This window comes from Ahaetulla prasina, chromosome 5, assembly GCF_028640845.1.
Source record: "Ahaetulla prasina isolate Xishuangbanna chromosome 5, ASM2864084v1, whole genome shotgun sequence".
NCBI classification, from domain to species: domain Eukaryota; kingdom Metazoa; phylum Chordata; class Lepidosauria; order Squamata; family Colubridae; genus Ahaetulla; species Ahaetulla prasina.
In genome coordinates, this window is record NC_080543.1 from 96059311 (window position 1) to 96076725 (window position 17415).

The 17415-nt window shown below is 37.0% G+C and overlaps 1 protein-coding gene across 5 annotated transcripts in view; it reads right to left on the reverse strand.

Annotated features, from left to right (window-relative positions):
• Positions 1–1330: 1330 nt before the first annotated feature.
• REV1 (REV1 DNA directed polymerase) overlaps positions 1331–17415 on the reverse strand; it is a 54254-nt gene continuing 38169 nt past the window's right edge. For all 5 annotated transcript variants that reach the window (XM_058186643.1, XM_058186644.1, XM_058186645.1 and 2 more), the window contains 10 exons: positions 15831–16003; positions 8896–8998; positions 8126–8300; positions 7779–7969; positions 6643–6876; positions 6326–6440; positions 5983–6182; positions 5670–5826; positions 4719–4821; positions 1331–1761 (listed from right to left, as the gene is read on the reverse strand). In XM_058186643.1, coding sequence (XP_058042626.1) covers positions 1650–1761; positions 4719–4821; positions 5670–5826; positions 5983–6182; positions 6326–6440; positions 6643–6876; positions 7779–7969; positions 8126–8300; positions 8896–8998; positions 15831–16003 — 1563 coding nt within the window. In that variant the 3' untranslated portion in view covers positions 1331–1649. The remainder of the gene's footprint in view (positions 1762–4718; positions 4822–5669; positions 5827–5982; positions 6183–6325; positions 6441–6642; positions 6877–7778; positions 7970–8125; positions 8301–8895; positions 8999–15830; positions 16004–17415) is intronic.

Here is a 17415-nt window from a genome sequence, read left to right on the forward strand (position 1 = left end):
TTAATTCCTAATAAAGGCAGTGCAGCATGCAAATATATCTGTCAAAATTTAGTTATGTGTGTCTGATCTGAACGCTTCAATAGTCCTCTTACGTAGGTTGTTGGTTAGAAAGATGGACTAAAATCTCTCTGCCAAATGGTTAGAAGAGCACAGTTGAGCAGTTTGATCTGGTCAGTGTGGTTGAAGAATTATGTGCAGTAATCCTATTAATATGTAAATGTGGTATAATTGTACTGTATAATTGTACAAAACCGTATCTGGGAAGGTGGGCTAAAATGGATGGTGATCTTATACACTGATAGCATCATGGTATTTACTGCTAAGGTTACATGGAAGGCAGATTATCAACAATCTTACTCTGTTTTTTGCTTGATGTTTGCAGAATGGCCTTAACCAGTTGCAACCATAATTATCAGGATATAGCAGTAAAGTTAAAATTATAAATGAAATAAGAATACCGGTAGTTAAAATTCTACAGTTGAAAGAAGCTGATTTACTTAGGTAATAAACAATCAGGTGTGCAAAAGCCTCAAGATATGCTGTAACTTAAGTCTATTCTAATGGTATCATTACCAGATAAGATATAAGTAAATCTTCAATCCTCATCATTTTCTATTTAATCTGATATTAAACCACTTTCATATAGCCTCATCAAAACTAGTATATTACAAATTCTGAAAAATGTTTTGATAAGAGAATTTTCTTAGGTTCTAATGAGACTGTTATGCCAGTTATGTTGCTAGAATTACCAGGTGGATATAGGGATATGAAGAAATCTCTTCACACTAGTAGTGTGGGTGCAAAAAGAAGTCCATTTGCTACAGTGTAAGATCAGCAACTTCATTTAATCCAATAGACATTCTTCTTACCTCTTTAAATTTTTAAAGATTTTGGTAGACTGCTATAACAGAATCTCTTTAAATAGAAGTAAAATGGATTATTAATGAAAACTAAGTATTTTGTGAATAGGAAAATGTCTCTTACATGTGTTTGTTATGAAAGAAAAATGGTAGGAACAGACCAAGCTGCATTAATACTATGACATTTAGCCAATTATGAGACAGAGATGCAGTACCAGGATTTTGTTGTTCATGTTAGACAATTCCAAAAATAATTTCTTTTTTCAAAAAGTCCATGTTAGACAATTCCAAAAATAATGAATTTCTTTTTTCAAAAAGTCCAAATCAGCACTTTTCAGAGAGCCTTCTGCCACTGTGAAATAACTGAGCTTGAAGACAAATGTTTAGCCAATAAAAATATGAAAACTAATATTGACTGTTCAAATTTATAGCATTTAGGAAAGAAAATTAAAGGAGTGAAACAAAATATGTACAAATTACATACAATTCTTTATTAAACAATTGTAAACACTTCACTGTAAAAATCCATAAAACTTTTATAAACAAACATTTTGTAAATAGATTCTATTCTACAATAAAAGAATTTAAACACAATTATTTACATGCAATACTGACAAATTTTGGCACTTTGCTGAAAGAAAATGTACAAAACACCTTCTCCTTTAAAAAAAATTCAACTTATAAAAACTTAGCTTAATGTCATGCACTTTGCAAATACCTCACAAGCACTTATGGTACAGCTACCAGAGAGCTCCAGGCTCTTACCATATCCTTTCCTACAAGATCAGTTCAAATAATTTTTAATGTGCTTCCATAAGTTTGTTGCAGAACAACTTGAACATTGTCAAGAATGAAATCAAATGCCATGTTCCATACTGATTCTACAGACTGCTGCATTAGCCTGTGGAGATAAAAAGTAATAGAATGGAAAGGAAAATTTATCATCATACATTTTCATAGATTGTAGAGCAAGATTTAGAGCTGGAATAGCCACAGCCAAACTCATAGAATATGTTTAACTATATTAACTGTAGTTCGCTTTCTTGTGTGAAAATACTTAGAAACAAAGTTTTGTTGGTGGAAAAATACATGCAAACATATATACACATAAAAATAAATGTAAAGTGGCACAAGATAAACATAAAATTATGCATTCTGTATTTAGATATTCAAACTTGAGATTTAAACAATGAAATGTCAAAAATTTTGTCAGTTTACAAATTTGGAAACCGAAGCAGAAGTTTTATGAAGAACAGAGTTATAACTGGTATTTAGTGGGAGAGTTCAAAAACAGGAAAACACCAAGACTGCTTGTCTATAACTAGGATTAGTGTTCTGTCCCCTCCCTTCCTTCCCAAAACAATATGCCAGCCGAGGCTGTCTGCCAGCAATTTATTTACACTTGGCCGAGTTCCTTCTGGCAACAAAAGTTCTGGCAACGTTCCTTCACGTGCCAGCCAAGTCCTTATCAAGTAGCAGCATGCCGACAGACCATTGCCAGGGCAACCAGGAGTCTGCAGGATGATCTAAAGTACTCACAAGTAATCCCAGACTTCAGTCCAAAGCAGTCAAAGAGCCAGTAGTCCGTAACTTTGTCCGACACAAGGGCCTACGGAGCACTCTCCCTGCTTTTATCCCCTGTGGGGGTGTGGCTCCATGACTCAGTACTCCCTGCGCCTGCCCCACCCTTTCCTCTGCTGTGCACGCTTATCTCGGCGTCGCTGTTTCGCATCTAGCCAAGATTGATCCTCAGCAGCTGGTTCTTGGGACGTTGCCAGGGAAGAGGAGGGGTCGGGGGAAAGAGGCCTTGTCAGCTCCTCCTCCTTGTCCTGGACTGCAGCTGGAATCTGGGACGGTGCCAGGGAGGAGGAGGGTCCAGTGAGGGAAGGAGGTCTTGCCAGCTCTTCCTCTTCACTCTCCAAGTCATCTGGCTCCAGGAGGCCAGCCACAGCAATTACTCTGAGCATACAAACTGATGGGTTTGCACGTGTGCAGAACATTTCAGAACAGATTCTAGCTAAGTGGTTGTCTGAAACCTTATCCAAATGTAGAGGTTTATACAGGCCTGTTAAATATCCCCTCAATTCCTTAACAGGGCAGTTTAGCAGAAGGGACATATGCAAGAAATAATGGCAGGTGGGTTATGTGAAATCATAGCCATTCAACTGGTTACAGAGAAGCTAACAACTGTCTTGTTTGTAGTCTGCATGGCACTGATTTTATATCATAAAATGTGACTCACAAAGTTAAAGCTTTGTTACTGTAAACATAAGCTACATTTCTCTTGCAACCGCATAAGGAAGATTCCAAACATCTAAAAGAACTGGAATAGAAAAATGGCAGTAAAGTTGCCTAAGAAAGGTAGAATTTAAAGCTCTTTGGAATTAAAATGAGCGCAACTTCATCACTGTACAAAATCAGATAAACCAGGACTGATTCTTGATGGCTGAACGCTTGTTTGACAGGCCAAAGCCACCATCATGAGGAAGATTAAAATAGATGCAAGAGGTGAATAAATAGAAGCTCCTAATACTTTCTATCAACATTGCAATTCAATTTCCTTTCAAGCCACTTAATCCTACCATGGAGGTGGGAACACTGGCTATGGAAGAAGGGAATGGGACAGAAAAAACCTCAAAAGGCGTGAAAGGGAAAAAGGAGAAGTAAACAAACTTTCATAAAGATGGCAGATGAACCTCTAATTGTTTCTTGAAACAATTAGAATGATTTCTTGAATAAATAAAATAATAAAACAGAAAAAGAAAAAATTGTCAAATATATACAAGTAGTTTCACAGTGCTTAAACTTTATAGGACAGGTTGCTTTACCACCCTGTAAAAGGATTGTAGTGGAAGAGTTTAAACATGGTGAATACATTACTACCTCTTCTAAGGGAAGCTTATAGCTGAGCAAACAATGCTGATTGTCACTTGATAACTGCTGTAAGACAACAGTCCCTGATTTCACCAAAAGATCATTATAATGCAAGAATTTTGGTCTGTGGATCTTGGCATGGCCTTGTCAATTACTGAAATGGGGGAGGGGGCATGAAAGAGTGATCTTTCATGAAGTCTCAATCTTCATGTTTCCATGCCACTTCGGTAAATAGATGGGCTAACTTTACTTCCCTGCCATAGAGGTGGCCACAGAGAGAGAAAAAGCACTAGCAGGCTGAGGCTGAAGTGAGAAAACTTATTTGAAGCTTTTAAAGCTTTCTCCCATACGAAGATATGAAGACGAGAATTAATTCTGATTCTAATTTGAGTAATGGATAGGAATTCACATAATATCCTGCTAAGCAGAAAGGGTTGTTAAGGTTTGTGGACATGCAGCTGGAGCATCTGTGAAATTTCAGATAAACAATAGGCCTTGGTCATGTAGTAAAAGGGCTAGGAACAAAAGGGGGGGGGAATTAATAGAACAAAATAGAAAAAAGGAAAACTCACCATATTCTTCATGTCTGTATTCAGAGTACAGAATCACAGAGAACACTCCTAATAAAGTGGGTGCTATAATATCCTAATAAATCTGGAAAAATATTGCAATGCAGGAGATTTGGGGCAAGTTAATGCATGGAGGCAGAAGAGAGGCAGGACTGCCATAAAGGCTTTCTCTCAGAAATCTTCCAAAACTTTGCAAGTGCAAACCCACCAGTATAATGCAGAGAAATCACATCCACAATAAATAATGGATGCAGTATTGAACAAATCCTAGGTATTCAATTGTGTGGAAAATAATATGACAAAGGCAAGATACACAAGTATAAAGAATCACTACCTGAAATTCTTAAGTTTTATTACTTATTTTCAATGTCATTTGGATTTATTTCTATAAATAAAAAAGTTAGCATCTAATTACCTTTTCATGTACTTTATGACTAGATCCAGCTTTTCTAAATCCTTTTCTTCTATCAGATCAGTACAATACTTCACAACTTGCAAAATATCTTCTTCCATGGGATCTACAAAATTATACATACTTTATAGAATGCCTCTTTGAAGCGGTAGAGCTTAAACAGCTTTAAATTAATGAATGTTTTGACACTGATGTAAATTGATTTGACTCCTTTTAAAACAAAAAATCTGCCTCTTTCAAGTAAGTAAATTAAGCTCGTGTTTTATTATGTATACAAAATCCTGTGTATAATCAGTATAGTTTAATGGCTATCCCTATCTGTTGTCTCAATTTAAGGAGCAATTTGAAAGGAGAACTTTAAAAACCTACACAGTAACTGCCACATCTTCCCATGAAATTCTGCATGGAATTCAACCCTTTTTGTTTGTGCCATCATAAAGCTGCTCCATTTAATTTTATTAGGTTTATATGGCTGCCCACTCACTCACAGCAACTCTGGGCAGCTTATAAAAAATAAAAAATCCAATCTAATTTTGCTTAGTTAAACTGTTACAACTATACCTATGGCATCAACAGTCAGTTCTTAGAAATACACAGAATTATAAAGCACTGCACAAAAATAGAATTCTCTTTTCTGGGATTTTGAACACTGTCTAATTTGAAATATGTGTACTGGAAAAGACATTTCTCTGGCATTTTAAAACTATCCTTTGAATACTACAGAATGCAGGCAATAGTGGAAAGCCACAGTAGCTCTTAGAGCACAGTAAATAACATTAAAATCAATTAAAACTATTTTTAAATATTAAATCTCTTCTGTTCAAAAATAATACCAGGATTGTAGAATGCTATTATTTGATGACATCTAGTACAGACATGAAATGTAGCCTTGTTTTAATTTACTTACAAGACACACTAACTCTTTCATTAAAAAGTAATACTCCTAGAGTTTACCTGATATAGTTGTAATCCATTCCTTAAGCAAGGCCTTTACATCGTTAAACTCAATAGCTCCTGCTAGATTAGGTGCTTGAGGCCAAATTGTAGTAGATGATAATGGCTGTGAAATAGATGGACTGGAAGGATTTGTAACAGCTTGTACTTCTTCCATCTATCCAGAAAGAATAAAAATGAAAATTTCTCTATATTCTCAATAGGAAACATTTAAAAAGCACAAGCATAAGAACCCCAGAAAAATAAGAAATTTATGATTTTAAATCACACTGAGTTTAAAAATACTGAAATAGTGTATTGCTTATAAAGTTACCTGAGGATTGTCACTGACTGCTTTTTCTTGTTTCAAGAAGTTATCTATTAATTTCTGAGGACTTCCAACAGAAACAACCATATTTTTTGCAGGGTTACCCAAACACTTATTTTTGAAAGGACTAAAGCTCGTTTTTACTGGGCTGACTTGGATTTTTTTTCTAGTTCTCTTCTTATTTTTTGTAACTGGATTCTTTGATGCTGAGAAGAAAGAAGTAAGTGAGAATTGCATTAGTATTTTATGATTAAAGAAATAACCAAGTCCCAGCTGTTGTTAACACAAGTTTGCTGCAATAAAAAAGATTACACATAATTATTTGACAGGAATGCATTCAAAGACTTACCAGTGGCACTTGTTTGCTGTAATACGTTCTCTACGTGATTTTGCCTTTGGTCATATGCTTGTCTAAGTTCCTCCTGCAATTCTGAAGGAAGGGCAGCAAAAACATCAGGATCCACCTATGCAATAAAGCAGCCACTTGTGAGTATATCACTGATATGAAATCACTGAAACATTACTATAATATTTAAACTTCTGAGTTTTTGGCTCTAGGGTAAGAAATACATTTATATTAATACTGTTTCTAACTAGAAATCTACAGAACATCTCCTATAGAAAATGCTTATCACATTAAGTCTACTAATACATATTATCATTTACCTGTGAAAATGCTGGGAGTGCTATTATATTAATCCCAGCATCACTGTTTGATTCTTTGAGATCTGGCATCTGTAATAGAACAGTTCCAGTAGGCTGGGATGGAAAATTGGTGTTGTATCCATTTATTGGTTCCTTCTTGCTATTATCATATACATCCATTAGTTGAAGAGAATATGCATGTTCTATTTGTTCTCGAAGATCAGAAGGGAGTGCTTCTAAAACAGACTTATCAAGCTATTAAGAAAAAATGTTTTCTTTAAGAAAGTGAAAATGAAAAACTAAACGCAGAACTCTTCTCAGAAATATTATATTTTACTCTTTGCTTGGTAAGTAAACAAGTACAAAATGTATAGACTATAAAAAGAGGAAGCTGTTCTTCTCTTGTGCCTATGTCTACATGTAATAGTAGTATAAGTGAATGGATCCTAGATGCTTATGTGTTCATATTAACGAAATTCAGAACAAGTTAAACTAAATCCTTAAGTCTTTCATGAGTAATCAAAATATAAACAGAAATGGCTAAAATTAAAATAATTCAATCAATAGACTAACAGATGGAAGAGAGTGGCAATGCTCTTTCCTTATTGTCCAATGTTAACTGTCCCATTTTGTCATCTTAACAAGAAAAGATTGTTGGCCATTTGTTTTGCCAAGAGTATAGTTTACTGAAGCTGAAATGCTTCAGTAAGGGTTTCCCATGGAAACAACACAAAAGAAAGTCCCCCCCCCTCCAATCAGGTGCTTGTATATTGTTTATGAAACAGGTGCTCAGTTCCCAGCTCTGCATATTGTTAGTTGACCTTGGCTGGCTTTTCACAAGGCTCAGCTGGGCTTCCATTCCCCCCACCACTTCCTTAAATCTCTCCCTCTCCCCCCCATCTCAATGCTAAAGTCAAGCTGTCACCCCATGAAGCTTGGGCAGCTGAGATGCAGCATTACACCCAGGGAATTCAGACCAATTTCCCTCCCATTCAATTAAAGGAATTATTTTTCAAACCAAACCCAGGAAAAGCACATGCACTGTAGTAGTAAGAAGAATTAAGCATAAAAGCCCATAAAATATTCATCTTACACATTCTTTATTAAGAAAGGGGCATAAAATGATTTCATATTATCCACATAAAAAGAAATTTTACCTGGGAAGCTGATGGCACTTCAATACTTAAATTAAGCCTAGATTTTATACTGATTGGTGGATATAAGCCATTCAAACTGGTACTAGGCTCAGATTTGCTGATTATGTGATGGAGATTAGTTGCTTCGGATGGTAACTCTGTCCATGCTTTTGATGCAGAAGATATTTCAACATCCACAGCAGCTAAAAAAACTATCAATCAAAGAAAAAGACAACATTTTCAAACACTGCAGAACACCCAGCTAAATAATGTAACATACTTCTTAAGAAGAAACTCTGTTTTTGAAATAATTTATTTTAAAAGCTATCTAAAAAAACCCCATACAAAGCAAAACGTTATCTTCCAACCTTCCTTGCGTTCTTCTTCATTATTTTTGGACTTCTTCACACCTTTTGGAACTTGTAAAAGATCAATAATTGAATCAGCTCCACCAGGCAAGAACCCAGAAGGTAATGAAGTGTTAGAGGAAGACATGGCAGTTGTTTTATTAACTGGAACTAGCTGATGCACTTGAATTCCAACCTAGGAATCAAGATACCAGAGTAAATTTGGGGGCTTCATTTATAGTCCGCTGCAGCAAAAATCATTGTCTTCTAAAATATTTAACATTAAGAAATTATTTTTAGAATAATTTTTCAAATCTATAGCTTACACACACACACACACCTCTCACAATCCCAGAGAAAGTATGATCTTGAAAAAAAGCCCACTATATGGGTATTTATGAGAATAATAAAAGGAGAGGTCATAGTGAAATTAAATGTAGAAAATTCTTTCAGTAATAAGAATCTATAGTTATTGAATGAAACATTATTGAACCAGTTAGCTGATTAACAAAGAGTGATTGAAGATCTTACAATCTGTGTTTAATACAAGAGTTTCCAAAGTTACCTAAATCTTTTTCTCTTCTCAGATTGGTGTTTACCATTTTAAATAATGACTGGCCAGTTAGTCCAATGTAAAATTGCAATATTTCACATGTAATAGGATCACATTGGAAGAAATAAATATTTATCACATATCCACTCAAATTTAGAATAAAGCAATACTAGTAAATAATTTCGTAGAAGAAAAAATCAAGCATGAGTGCTGAAGTTGCAGTGATTTAAAAACTTACCCCTCTCATATCAGAAATATTCAGTTTCATTGTGTGAAACATATTTAATATTTCTTTCCCAATCACTTTGGCATTATCTGTTGCATGGTTAAGAGTCACAGTCCTACAAATACATAAATTTTAAAATGCATCAACAGTTTTACAATGGCTACTAATTAGATTGAGTACATGTCATCACCAGGATCAGAAGAAGCATATCTTTGAATACTCATTATTTCCAAAACTGCCAAGGACAATTGCTGTCATATTTTGTTTCCATGATTGCAGTAGAAAAATGAGTGGCCACTATAGAAAAAAGAACTAGATACCGTAGGTTTCTAGACACGTTCTTCTGATCTTAATTTTGATTGTTTTACAAATTTCAATCAGCTCTCTCTCCCTCCCTCCCTCCCTCTCTCCACACTTCTAGAAGTGTAGTACTATTTTGATCACTATATGGTATATATATTTAAAACAGCTAGGAAATCTTCAGTTTACCATGACTGAATTTCATTACAGTGCACTTAGCTACTTAGGTGCTCATTTCCTTTTCTTAAAAAAACATTTTTAGTGTACATTTTTCTTTGTTTTGCATCACAGTTTCAACTTTGCAACATCGATAAACTGGTTTATCAGCAGTTTTTCACAATATATATAATATTATACCTCCTAATTACGTCCATTTAACTCTTATCCTAACCCTAACTCGTATTCATACAATATCATATTTATATCTATTGTTTCCATAGTTCTAATGTTCTCTATATATTTATTATTCTATATATTTCAATTTACACTTTTGTACATTCTGGCCATAATATTGCTTACAATAAGTATCCTTCTATCCAGTGGTGGGATTCAAATTTTTTAACAACCGGTTCTGTGGGCGTGGCTTATTTTGGGGTGTGGCTTGGTGGTCATGTAACTGGGTGGGCGTGGCTAGCTGCTCATGTGACTGGGTGGGCGAGCCTAGCTGCTCATGTGATCGGGTGGCCCTGGCTATGGGCATAGAAACTACTCAGAGGGCTAAAAAAAGTCATTTCTGACCAGTCCTTGCACTTATGACCATCCTCAAATTTATGCCCATTGCAGCATTTTTAACAACCATGTCACTCATTTCACAACTGCTTCTCTTCACCACGGTTACAAGATAGGGTGCAAAATGTAAAATGTGAGGACAGTTGTAGGTGTGAAGACAGGTAAAAAATAACTTTTTCAGCCCTCTGAGTAGTCCCTATGCACAAAATTTTTAGCAGTTTTTAATATTTTGTTGTAAATTATTTGGGGTTTTATGGTTTTAAATAGTTTTAATTTGGCCTGATATGTAATAAGATTTTTAATAATTGTTTTTATTATGTATATTATTATTGTTTTTATTTTGGCTGTGAACCGCCCTGAGTCCTTTGGGAGAAGGGCGGTATAAAAATCTAAATAAACTAAACTAAACTAAAATGCTGCAACAGGTATAAATGATGACCGGTCATAAGTGTGAGGACTGGACAAAAGTGTGAGAACCTGTCAGAAATCACGTTTTTTAGCCATCTGGGTAGCCCCTATGCACATAGGGACTACCCAGAGGACTGAAAAAAGTGATTTCCGACAGGTTCTCGCACTTTTGATCAGTCCTCACACTTATGACCGGTCATCATTTATCCCTGTTGCAGCATTTTTAATAACCATGTCACTCATGTCACAACTGCGGTGCTTCATGTGACCGGGTGGGCATGTCCAGGTGATCATGTGACATAGCTTCTTTGCCCTAATGACTGTTTGCTGCAATGTTCGTAAGTATGAAAAACGGTCATAAATCACTTTTTCAGTGCCATGCTTGTTAAACCAATTACCAGAACAAATCCATTCTCCCTCCCTCTTTCTGTCCTTCATCTTTCTTCCCCCTCTTTCTCTCAATCTTTTTCTCCTTAATCTCTTTCTCCCCCCTTTCTCTTCTTCATCTTTCTCCCCCTTCTATCCTTCATCTCTCTTTCTCTCCTTCATCTTTCTCTCCATCTTTCTCTCCTTAATCTCTTTCTCCTCCTCTCTTTCTCCATCTTTCTCCCCTTTCTCTTCATCTTTCTCCCTTCTATCCTTCATCTCCTTCTCTCCTTCATCTTTCTCTCCATCTTTCTCTCCTTAATCTCTTTCTCCCTCCCTCTCTTTCTCTCCATCTTTCTCCCCCTTTTCTCTTCTTCATCTTTCTCCCCTTCTATCCTTCATCTCTCTTTCTCTCAATCTTTCTCTCCTTAATCTCTCCTTCTCTTTCTCCCTCCCTCTCTTTCTCTCCATCTTTCTCCTCCCTTTCTCTTCTTCATCTTTCTCCCCCTTCTATCCTTCATCTCTCTTTCTCTCCTTCATCATTTTCTGCCCCCCTCTTTCTCTCCATCACTCCTTCTCCAAATGGGGCAGGGTAGGCTGGCCCTGCCCTAGTATTCTAACATTTTTTGCCTGAGAATTTCCTGTGGATGAATCCTGTTGTGGAGTCTCATAAAATGACACTGTTTTCCCAATCAAGCAGTTATGTATGATTTTTTATTTAAAATGCATCACAGTAATTGTCAATTACACCTGCCCAGAGATTCATCTCAGTTCTTCCACAATTGGGATAGAGTTATCATACTGATTTGTGCTTTGTTGTCTTTGCAGTAATTGGTAAAGTAGCCATTAGCTTTTGGGTATAAAAACGTATCTCAGAGTTATGGCTGCATTATAACCAAAAGAAATCTATGCTGCTCCTGAAAAAAATTCTCTTTAAAATTGGAGGGCGAGAGGTTGCATGCCCCATCTTACATTTGCTGGCAATATGGTAATTCTATTCTTTGTTTTGGGGGAAAAGATTGTCTTCAAGGTTTTTTTCTTTTCATTTAGCCATGGTATGAATGGGAATTGGAAAAGAGCAGTATATTTTTGATGCATACTTAAAACAGTTGAGCAAATGAACTCAAAATTAGGAATGCACTATAGGCATTTGAGAATGAGCTGTGTCAACTTTAACACAGAAAGGAGCAATTTTATTCAGCTCAATATGATAGAAAAATAGAAAGATGGATGGATAGAAAGAAAGAAAGAAAGAAAGGTAGGTAGGTAGGTAGGTAGGTAGGTAGGTAGGTAGGTAGGTAGGTAGATAGATAGATAGATAGATAGATAGATAGATAGATAGATAGATAGATAGATAGATAGATAGATAGATAGATATTATCAATACGATGCCCAGTGATATTTTGGATAAAGCTCAACAAAGTGTCCATTTATTTAGGATATATCCCAGAGGCTGGTTTCATTTCTGTATCCAGGGGCTGTATTAATAAACCAGCATCCAAAGTCTGCAAGGTCTGTTGGCAGGCCTTCTGTCTTGCAGCCCCTTTGTTGCAACTTTAGATGCTAGTTTATTAGTACAACCATCGTATTAAGTGACAGAGCCAGTGAGAACAAGGCTAAAACATTCAATCTTTTGCAGAGAGCTGGATTTTGGGCAGAAGGTGAAAAAATAGCTGTGTCAAGAGTCAAGTGTCTGCTGAATAAAACTATCCAGCAAGGTGCTTGAATGGGCTGGCTAGAGAGACGCTTGGATGCAGGCAGGCTTCAGTTGGCGGCCGTGTGGCGCTTGCATCAGGGGGCAGCGAGGTGCATGGATCGGGTAGGCAGCAGCCATGAGCTGCTGCCCACCTGATCCATGCACCTTGCTGCCACCTGATCAGCGTCGCCGTCGACCGCTGCCTGCATCCAAGCTCTTGCTAGCCAGAGAGACGCTTGGATGCAGGCAGGCTTCAGTCGGCGGCCACGTGGCGCTTGGATCGGGTGGGCAGCGAGGTGCATGGATCGGGTAGGCAGCAGCCACGAGCTGCTGGCTACCTCATCCAAGTGTCTCGCTAGCCACCCGTTCCAAGCACCTCGCTGGCCATGCAGCCGCCAACCGTAGGCTACCCCTATCCAAGCACCTCACTAGTGGCTGGTGGCTGCATGGCTAGTGAGACATTTGGATAGGGGTAGGCCGCGGTTGGCGGCCACGTGGCCAGCAAGGCGCTTGGATCGGTGGCTAGTGAGGCGCTTGGATGAAGGTAGGCTTTGGTCGGCGGCCGTGTGGCCAGCGAGGTGCTTGGATGGGGGTAGGCCAACCACCTTTCCCAGTCCCGCTTCCTCAGGGGCAGCACTCAGCTGTACTTGCCTTCTGCTGCTGGAGCAGTCGGGGCAGTCCGAGGTGGGCTGTCTAAGATGGGGAACAGAGTGGTAGGCGGTGGCAAAAGTAGGAAAGGCTGGGCCACGAGGAAAGGATAGGGATAGCTACAGCTATGCCTCAGTGTATCACTAAGGCAAACTGTGCAATTCTGCGAGTGAGGCCAATAAATAGTGATGGAGTGGGGCGATGGGTGGGCGAGCCAGCAATTTAAAAAATGCTTCGGTGTGTTCCGAAGCCAATAAATAGTGGTGGGGTGGGGGCGGGCATGGGGCGGCTGAGCCAGACATTTAACAAGCGGTTCTTCCGTGTGCTCCCAGGGGGGAGGAGAGTGCGAGCCAGCAATTTAACAACGGTGCTGGGAGGCCGGTAAGTAATGGTGGGGAGGAGAGGGACAAGGGGCGGGGCGAACTGGCAATTTAACAAACGGTTCGGCCGAACTGCCTAGAACCGGCTGAATCCCACCACTGCTTCCATTTATCGTTACTTGTATTTATTTCTGGTTCATTGATCATCTTTCATCATTAATTTTCTAATCTTTGCATCTGTTATCTAACCAATTATACCATATGTCCCAAATTAAATAATATTCCGTTCTTCTTTGTCTTTAATTTCCATCCTCAAGCTGTCCATTTTGGCGCAATCTAATATTTTATTACCATTTCACCTGTGGGTATGTTTCCATGAGCTGCTCATTCCTGATACCAGATTCCTTCTCCTATCTCCTTCTGCTAATGTGAGCACGCAAATGATAAAAATGATTTAGCATGTTCAATGATTAGCACTGCTGATCAGTGCCGTCATGTTATTCCTTCTAAAGCTAGGATTCTACATGTTTTTAGCTTATGAATCTAGTCTTTAAAGGAGGCAGAAAATCCTTCAGTTTTAAAAACTTTAGCATATTAGATTAATATGACCACCTATAAAAATTATGTCAGCAGAAAAAGCCATAATTGGGGAAATGAGCTGTTTATTTATAACCCACTGCTAATAATGCAGGTTTACTATTCTTCTTTACTTGTTCAATTTCTGCAATTAAATTCAGCTTTTGTTCTAGTTACTAAAATATAGTTTCATATGCTTAATTTGTTTTTAAATTGTGTATTATTTGCTCCCTGAACATTTTGTCAGATAGCAATGGTGTATTTTGCCTAGCTTGTCCCTATATTTTGGCAGACAAGAACCAAACTAGTAGCTTTGTTAAGACCCCAGTAAACTATGACACATAATGAGGTCCAATTAATGTTACGAATAAATTGATATAAGTATTGATATAAGTCTATTTTTTTTACCATTCTAAAAACAGATATTTTCTATTGATTTTTAACAATTAAAAAATAGCATCAAAACAATATAATATTTTCCTTAAATACTTATTACACTACAGCTAGTCTTCGATTTACAACAGTCTGTTTAGTGACCATTAAAAGTTACAACAGCAGTGAAAATAGTGACTTATGACCATTTTTCACACTTACCACTGCTGCAGCATCCCCATGGCCATGTGATTAAAATTTGGGCACTTGGCAACTGACTCATATTTATGACCGTTGCAGTGTCCTATGGTCATTTGTTCCCCTTTTGCGACCTTCTGACAAGCAAAGTCAATGGGGAAGCCAAATTCACTTAACATCCATGTTACTAATGTAACAACTGCAGGGATTCACTTAACAACTGTGACAGGAAAAGTTGTAAAATGCAGCAAGACTCACTTAATAGCTGTCTCACTTAGCAACAAAAACTTTGGGTTCAATTGTGGTCGTTAAGTCAAGGACTACTTGTATTTTGATAGTAATGTTTTATAAGATTCTAACATACATGGACATATGAAAAACAAATTTGACAGACATGTTCTTATTGCTAGCATAGTTTGTAAAACAGGAACTTTTAAAAATGTACCGTATTTTTCAGAGTATAAGATGCTCCAGACTATTAGACGCACTGAACTTTTTTGGTGAGGAAAACAAGAAAAAGAAATCTGCCTCTGTCTCTGCCTCCCAGCAATTTTGCCTCATTGCAGCAAACAGCAAATAGCCTGCTTTACTTTCATTTTTGTTTTCAGCATAGCTTGATTAGCACAAGACAAAAAAAAACTGCTTCCAGTTTTTACCTTCTTGCAGCAAGCAGCAGAGGCCTGTGCAAAACAGTCAAGGAGGCCGATCCAACACTTGTGCTAATTAGGCTGTGCTGAAGCTGAAATGGGATGAAATGGGAGGTAAATTGCTGGGAGGCAGAAGCCAAAGGGTGGGAGCCAGTGGGTGGCGGGGCTACATTCGGTGTATAAGACACAACTAAATGTTCACCCCCTTTTAGGGGGGAAAAAGGTGCATCTTATACTCTGAAAAATAGAGTATTTTCTATATTTAACAAAATGTTTGTACAATCTTATTTTAAAAATTTATGCCACCCTTGAAAACAGAGTTTCCCTTATGATAGCTTATAATTTATATTGTGTTGAAATCACAATATAAATATACAATGTTACAAGGGGATATTAAAGGACTTAAAAAGAAATCTTTTAAAAAAATAAAGTCTAATGACTGAAATGAAGAGCCAGTGTGTAATGGTTAAAGGCACTAGGCTAGAACCTGGGAGTTCTAGTTATGCTTTAAATACCAAATGTACCTAATGATCTTGGGACAATCACTCTCTCTCAGCCTTAGGAAAAAGACAGGGGCAAAAGTTAAAGCTGACTTAAAGGTGGGAAAAGAGAGATATTGTGTTTATTATTAGTGTACAAATTTAAGCATATAAACAATGGCAAATTTATGTACTATAAACTATTTACCTAGCAACACTGTCACAAATTCCATGCCCTCCAAATTTTGCAGGTTCTACTGGGGCTCCAGCTTTCCTGATCATGATTTTGAGAGTTAATCGTCTTCCTTTCATACCGGCTGCTTCCAACCTCCGCTGGATCTCTTCTGAAAGACTCAGAAGGAAAGCTTCCGCTTCTTTTGCCTTGAAATAGGGAAAATTGATTCTACACAGGTTAAAAGATGTAATCAAATCAAAACCGATCTTCATTATTGTACTAAAAGACACCAGCAAAAAAACCCAAAACCATTTAACTGACAGTGGGTATGAAAGACAATGCAAGTGTGACATTTCACAGAATATTCCCTCCTAAATATGAAACCCCTTTTCTGAACTCAAAGCAAGCTCTTTTGAGCAATTTCAAAGCATTTCAATCTTGAAAACATGACTGCAATGCTACTTTGAGCTCAGAGTGGTTCCAAAATGTTCAAAACAACCCTTGTACTCAATACTGAGCTTTTAGTATAGAGGGGAAATTTCATGTAATTTTTGTATTAAAAAATGTTCTAATGAAATGAACTATTATTTTGAAAATGAAACATTTTATAAACCCATTCTACATATTTCTACTAATGTCCTACCTGAACTCAATTACCATAATAGCCATTAGCCACAGCTCATAAATATATTATTTAGCATTTATATTACTTTTTTTGTCAATGTACTGGTACTTAGTATACATCACTTCAAGCATCTTTATATAAAATAAATGAACATAAACTGGAGGCAGGATATTTAGTTTTTTCAAGTGTAAATGACAGACAAACATTTTTGACTATGAGATTGATGCAGGATTTATAGATCTATCATGTTCTTATCACACAGCACCAGTTCTCATGACATATACATATAAAAAGAAATAATGATGCATAGTAGAAATGTCTACAATTAGTTTCTGAATCTAATAATTTTTAAACTACTGGAAAATGGAGCCACTGTATATTTGATCAAGTTTTGTTTTCATATTCTTCATATTACAAAATTATTTTGCATTTTAAATTTGAATAATGTAAGTATTGACATTATTCCACATAATTTATGAATCATATATAAATTTACAACACTAATCTTGAGTTACTTTAATTACTGTATTGGCAATTAATTTTCATGCTTTTTACCTTGAAGATATATTGCTTTGAACACTACAAAGTATATATATAAATTATGAGAGCTGAAGTACTTAGGCTATAAGTGCATTCTTGCATGGTAAGAAATTACAAAAGAGGGCCAAAATTGTTGCCAATTTTCTCAGAAGACTTTCTACTTTTAGGCCACAATCCTATATATTCACATATCAGGGAGTAAATCTTTCAGTGGTCATTCAGTGGTTTTAATGTCTGGTTTTAACTGGTTTAACTCTGGTTTGGCCAGCAACCAAACAGAACAAGTACAGACTTAGACATAGAATTCTTTATTGGCCAAGTGTGATTGGACACATAAGGAATTTGTCTTTGGTGCATATGCTCTCAGTGTACATAAAGGACAAGGTACATTTGTCAAGAATCAGGGGTGGGTTTCAAAACCTGTCTCTACTGGTTTGTTCATGGGTGTGCGCG